General features: G+C 35.9%; 1 protein-coding gene across 1 annotated transcript; it reads left to right on the top strand.

The window, feature by feature from the left end:
* Positions 1 to 1,121: 1,121 nt before the first annotated feature.
* On the top strand, positions 1,122 to 3,795 carry LOC141482792 (uncharacterized). Its single transcript, XM_074176603.1, has 2 exons — positions 1,122 to 1,341; positions 1,589 to 3,795. Exons 1-2 carry the CDS (start codon positions 1,314 to 1,316, stop codon positions 2,134 to 2,136), a joined length of 576 nt encoding a protein of 191 aa, XP_074032704.1. The 5' UTR covers positions 1,122 to 1,313; the 3' UTR covers positions 2,137 to 3,795.
* Positions 3,796 to 6,987: the final 3,192 nt, after the last annotated feature.

Here is a 6,987-nt window from a genome sequence, read left to right as displayed (position 1 = left end):
TTCAACCTGACAACTGATTCCTCCCCTCCACCATTTCATGATCTGACCTTGAAGTTGAGTTTGATCTTCAACTTGACTACGTGGTCATTTTTTGTCGATGTCCTGCTATACTGGTTTGTGAGTCCCCAAATATTACATAATGCACACATTTTTCGTACATACACACGCATGCTTCACACCATGCATGCTTATGTTTATGTTGTAGTATATTTCTCGAGAGAATTTATACGGTTGGAACTGCGATGATTCTGCAACCGTGTTAGGAATCACACGTTAAAAGGTAAGACCTCGTTATTCCTTAGCTCGCAACTTCTCAAATTGTGAGAGTTGTCGTTCGTATGGGGGCGACAGCTGATTAACGGAAAAACGGACTTTAAACAGAAACAGAACATTTACTTGCTGCATGATAAAGATACAGTAATGCAACGTGTCGCTATCGAATTGGGTACTGTAATAGCGTGATCAACATTTTTGTCAACATTTTTACTGTTGTTCCTGTGAATATAGTGTTTCAGACTAATATATCATCATAGAAATTCAGTTTTCTGATATACTATGATTCCATAAGACATGTGTCTCAATAGCAGATTTTATTCATATTCATATTTGGTCACTTTACTTCTAACGCAAAGTTTTCCCCGCTAGGTAGTGCTGTTTCTAATTTACTGTTCGAGGAATATTTTCTGGCTCTCCATTTCGGTCAATCAGTTATTGTTGAACCTGCTTCTGCAATTTTGAAAAATGTTTGCTGATTTGATGAAATATATCGCATCTATCTTGAGCCTCATAATAGATGAATACAAGGAGAAAACGGTGAAGGATAGACTTGAAGAGTGTTATAAGGCTTCTAAACGAATAAAAAAAGATCTGAAAAATACTACTACTATGGGTGGAAAACAAAATCTACTAGCATTCTTAATCAGATGAAATTTTAGATGAAGAAAGGAGCAGGCCTGATTAGCCGGAAAGAGACATCCTCTAATCGAGTACATCGGCTTTTAATTCGCGTACTGAAGTGATTAGTAATCCCAAGCATAAGAACCCTACCTCATTTTTGATCGACTATAAGACCCTTTTTGTGAGTATAATTCAAAATGCATTGGAAAATGATGCATTTTTAACCCCTTCAGTCCCCATGTCCACTGGTATGGACATTGATTTTGCCATGAATAAAACTCCATCTTTTGTGTAATGTGTGAATCATTCAAGCACTTCACGAGTTCACTAGGATCTCGTACTGCAGTATCCTGCGAACTACCAAGCCATCTCTTCGAATTCAAACAAAATATACCATTTAGCATAACAAGTGAATCATGGCTACCTCATCGCGTCGTTACAAGGGTAAGTTTATTACATTGTGATCGCTATAATTCGAATGAGTTCATGATTATACTTCAACTAAATGTTGAATATAATTCATTGAATGTGATTGAATGAATACAGTTTGCAATTATTGAGAAATAAGTTGTACATAACCTATTAAAAAAGCATGTCCAGTGCAAAGGACATTGGGCCTTGAAAGATGCATGTGAAAAAATGTATGTGTTCGTGGCAGTGGACATTGGGTCTTGAACATTTTTTTTTGTAGACAAATATGATCCTGAAAATCCAAAAGACGCTGAGGAACTGTTGGAATTTTTGAATGATGATGAATTGGATGAAGAGTGCGAGAAAATGTTGAGAAATCTTGGGGAAACTTCCGATCTAGACTTTTTCTCCGATAATGATAGTGACGAAGATATACTTCTGCCGTTTGCTCCGAAGACATTCAGAGTAGGAGCTGATAAATTATCGTTCGAAGATGAAAAGCTACAGAATAAACAATTGGCAGAGGAAGAGCATGCAACCGAATCCTCAGAAGTAATTGACAGTGACACAGAGGATGATATTCCTCTATCAATTATTGCAGAAACATTGAGAGCTGTGGTAAGCAATTCGCGTTTGGAGGAAAATAAAATACCCGACTGTTATAAAGACATTATGTCAATTATCACACCCAAGAACAAAATTATTTACCGGAAAAATTACGAACCTATTTCTCCCCAAGCAGAATACGACTTCACATTTTCTCCACAAACAAACGAAATACTGATGCCAATTCAATATTTTCTTAGATATATACCTGAACAACTGTAACTCTTTGATGTTATCGCAGAAATGACTAATATTTATGCACTCCAGCAAGGAAAAACTAGTTTCAAGCCAACCCATGCAAATGAAATCAAAATATTCATTGCATTGCATATCATAATGTCTTGCCTCAAATTCCCCAGAATAAGGATGTACTGGGATGTTGATTTCAATATAACTCTGTTCAGGGATAACATGGCACGAAATAGATTCTTTCTTCTCCGAAACAATCTTCATATTGTCAATAATTTGGAAAAACCTGATGACTGTAAAGACAAATTATTCAAGGTGAGGCCTCTTTTAGATAGCATACGAAAGCGTTGTCACGAATTAGAAGTTGAAAGGGACCTCAGTATTGACGAACAGATGGTACCATTTAGGGGTCAGTTCAGCATAAAACAGTATGTAAAGGGGAAGCCAAATCCTTGGGGGATCAAGATTTTTGTTCTATGTGGTAGAAGTGGTCTTATGTATGACTTTATCGTGTATCAAGGCAGTACCACTGAATTCGATGAATTCCTCTTGAATAAATTTGGTCTTGGGGCTACGTCTGTTCTGCATTTGTCCCAGAGAATTCCAGAGTATAGACATTTGTATTTCGACAATTATTTTACCACTTATAATCTTCTGGAAATTTTGAAATATAAAAAGATAAATGGTGCTGGAACCGTAAGATTGAACAGGTTCAATAAACTCCACTAATCACTGACAAGCAAGCAAAGAAAAAACCGAGAGGTTTTTCAGAAGAAATAGTTAGTGAAGGTTCAGAAATAATTCTATGTAAATGGTCTGACAACAGATCCGTTGTTCTTGCTTCGAATTTTATTGGTAAAGGCGAAGAAGATGAAGTGAAACGATGGGATAAAACAAATAAAAAATATGTTCATGTAAAGAGACCACAGGTGGTGAAAATGTACAACAGAAGTATGGGAGGTGTAGATAAGCTACATCATCTGATAGCACTCTACAGAATATATGTCAGATCAAGGAAGTGGACACTAAGAATGTTTTTTCATGGTGTGGATCTAGCTATAGTGAATAGCTGGTTAGAATATCGCCAACACTATACCGATGAGAATAAAGAAAACCCTAAGGAAGAAGCATTAGACTTGCTCCACTTTCGTCTCCAATTGGCATATTCTCTCATGAAGATGAATATTCCCGTCATACGAAAGAGAGGACGTCCGTCAGATGCATCTCCAAGTTCGTCTATCACCAGTACCCCTACACATTATTGTAGTGAAAGAAAGCGACTATTTATGGAGGTTCGTCATGATCGCTTGGATCATATGCCCAATTATGATTCGAAAAAAAAAGCAACCCGATGTAAATTTGAAAAATGCACGAAAAAAACTCATGTTTTTTGTGACAAGTGTAATTTACATCTTTGTTTTCTCAAAGAGAGAAACTGTTTTCTTTCCTTTCACAGAAAATGAATTCGTACCTATACATTTGTAAAATTATAATTCAAATAAAAAAGGTGTTCACTGAAACAATTGTATTACTCTTGAGTCCTGATGTCCACCGAGCGGGACACTTCCTAGAATATATAATAGTAAAAATAATGTTCAACCCCTGCCCTCTGATGATCCTAAGATGACTTCTGATCACGAAACATTCGTTATTATTTTTTTTTCTACCTTCATAATAATCTGGGACTGAAGGGGTTAAAGGTTAATATGGTGGAGAATTTGAGGTTGTCAAAGGCGATCGAATCTTCAACGAATATAAGTATTTCTCAATATCTAACGCATCCATCCATAGTAACACTGATATGAATATGTGGTTTGAGGATCATGTTATGGTGTCAATCATGATAAAGTTGGAAGAGTTTCAGGAACGTGACAGAGGTTAGACGTTGAAAGCAGTAGTGAATTTGGGGGTTACCGTAAACAAATTTGTGCCGCAGAGAGGTTCATCATACATTGAACTGCCTTCTCAAATCAAACGAAAAATCATGATAATGCCTGCTTCGCTTGGGCCATTGTTTCGGCATTGTATCCAGTTCCCCATGGACAACATTCAGATCACATTCTATCTTATCCTGACTATTCAAAAGTTCTGAAGTTGTGAGGTATTCACTTTCCGATGAAAATTATTCAGATAAATAGTTTCGAAGAGCAGAATGATCTCTCAGTCAATGTTTACACGTTGAAACTTTTTAAATCCAAGTATACTGTAATACCGCTAAGATTGAGCATAGCAAAAAATGAAAGCAAACATCTGAATCTACTCATGATTCAAGACATGTATTACGATGAAAGATGTAAGGATTCAATAAATGTCTATGATGTTACCTCACCAACCAGAAAACACTTTGTTTGAATAAAAGATCTATCTAATTTGGTGAGTAATCAACTCGACAACCATAATAGAAAAAAATATTTTTGCCATAGGTGTTTTCACTGTTTTTCCACGCAAGCAATGTCAGATAAACACCTTGAAGACTGCTCGAAGACACATTTTGTTATAGAAAATATTGCATTGGATCTCAATGGAAGTGTCGCCGTTAGGCCGGATGTGAAACAATTTAAATTGATGGCTACTCTACAGTCGAAGAAATAGTATGTGAATCATTACAGAAATCTCAAGCAGGCCTTAGAAAATGGTCTCATTTTGAACAAGATTCATCGTGTTCTAAAGTTCAAGCAGTCCACATGGTTGAAGCCCTACAAAGGCTTGAACACACTTTTGCGAACTGCTGCCTCGAATGATATTGAAAAGAACCTATTCAAACCAATGCCGTATTTGATATGTACTGCTATCTTCAAAACTCAATTTTTGTCCCATATATATAAATATTTATTTCAGGGAAAACTATGGAAAATCTGAGAAAGCACTCTGATGTTCGCCTTGTAACGAGTTGGGATGGGCGATATGGTGCCGAAGCCAGAATCTCCAATCCTCGGTTCAAGAGTTTGACTGTCTTCAATGAAAACTTGACTGCCATTGAATTGGGAAAATCCAAAATATTCTTCAACAAACCTATATATGTTGGAATGGTAGTACTGGATTTGGCAAAGTTGACCACATATAATTTCCATTATGAATACATGGCTCCTAGGTATAGAGAAATTTTTTGCGCAGTTTATACTGACACGGACAGTTTGATTTATGAAATTATAAATTATGATCCATATGAGATGATTAAAAAATGATTGTCATCAGTATTTCGATATTAGCGATTATCAATCAGATATCATTTATAATATTCCCCGAGCGAATAAGAAAGTGATTGGATTGATGAAGGATGAGAACAACAGAAAGCTTATGCTCGACTTTATTGGACTCAGTTCTAAATTATACTCAACTAAAACTGCAACGTCAGAAGATCAAATCACTGATCTGAAAAAAAGATTGAAGCAGGAGAATTATGAAAATGATGAAATGAAACAAATTGTGGCCAATTTCGGAGTATCCAAGAAAGCGAAGGGCGTTAAACATAATGTTGTCAAAAAAAAATCGCTTTCGAAGATTACGTGGCCTGTTTGGAAAATTATACCGAAAAAGCAATCACACAAAAAAATTAATAAAATCCTATAAGCCTAGGGTGTATTCAACAGAACAAACGAAGATTGCTCTGAATCCTAACGATGATAAACGCTATCTAATTCCTGAAACCTATCATACTCTTCCATGGGAACATTACTCAATTCAAAATCTATGAATATTGATTAATAACAATATCAACTACAAATTATTCTCGTCTCACATGAACGGTTCTATGTACGAGTGAAAATCACATATCACATTGAAAGTTTTTGTTAACATATTATCTTGTTGCTGATATACAGGTGTATTTTTGTGAGTCAAAGCAGAATTATTGGAAAAATGAACCCTAATGTCATTTATTTCGAATTGAACCACACACCTATTTTCTTTCGAGAGAGGTTTATATAGGGCTATTGGCATAAAAATTCAGTTTTGACCAAATTGCAGTATATTTCATAGCAAAGCACTCCATTAATTATGAATCTCGATATTATAGAAAATGCCAAGTCGAACAAACATGTTATTATCAGCATATACCCTTTTCAATATTAGTCCTTATTGAGGTTAAAATCTTTCATAATTACCAATCAACCACATCTATCCTTCCACTATTCTAGACAAATATCTGCAATTTCATCAAAAGTCAAATATGGAGCTACATAATCGAAAATTGGTATGATGGAGATTGCGATCATACTGTTGGAATGGAACAATCACATTACAATTGTAGCGAATCAATTGTTTTGCTAATCGTCTGTAGTTTTGATCTAAATACATAACATCGATATCTTTATGGCTACACATTGAAAACATTTTCTCAAATTTGTACCAATATATTTCAAATACGCACTTGGTGTTATGAGAGTTTACTTGATTTTGAGATTTACTGGTGTGTAATTTTTCTGCGTATCAGTAGAATGGCTTCAGTTTTATAGGGAAACCAGATCAAGTTTATTTTTTTCGACCATTCTTAGCTGGAAATGAAGCCCAAACATAACGCATTTATGATTCAATATCGGACAGCCCTGTTTCGACCCGCCATAGCTCTCATCAGTGGTGTTACGCTGAATCACAAATTAATTGCTAGAATCAACTGTAATTGAAGAACAAGCTATAGTAAAGAAGCGGGTTTACATCTCTGCCCACGGCGGGGGTGGAGTTTGCAGACCGGTTTCGGGCAGTTTGGCCACTCGACTTTACGTTCATTATAGACCCGAAACTATCTGTTGAGGAACCACCTAATATTCACCTGGTTTCTACTTATAATTATTATGTAAGAGAGTAAACAATGGGCCGTAGTCGAGTGGCCAAACTGCCCGAAACCGAAATCTTCTGACGTTGCAGTTTTAGTTGAGTATAATTTAG

The sequence above is a fragment of the Leptinotarsa decemlineata genome, unplaced genomic scaffold (assembly GCF_025532065.1).
Source record: "Leptinotarsa decemlineata unplaced genomic scaffold, Ldec_3_MD MMD2_P_RNA_scaffold_14, whole genome shotgun sequence".
NCBI classification, from domain to species: Eukaryota; Metazoa; Arthropoda; class Insecta; order Coleoptera; family Chrysomelidae; genus Leptinotarsa; species Leptinotarsa decemlineata.
The sequence above is the reverse complement of the archived record's forward strand: the minus strand, read 5'-3'. Positions and strand labels throughout refer to the sequence as shown.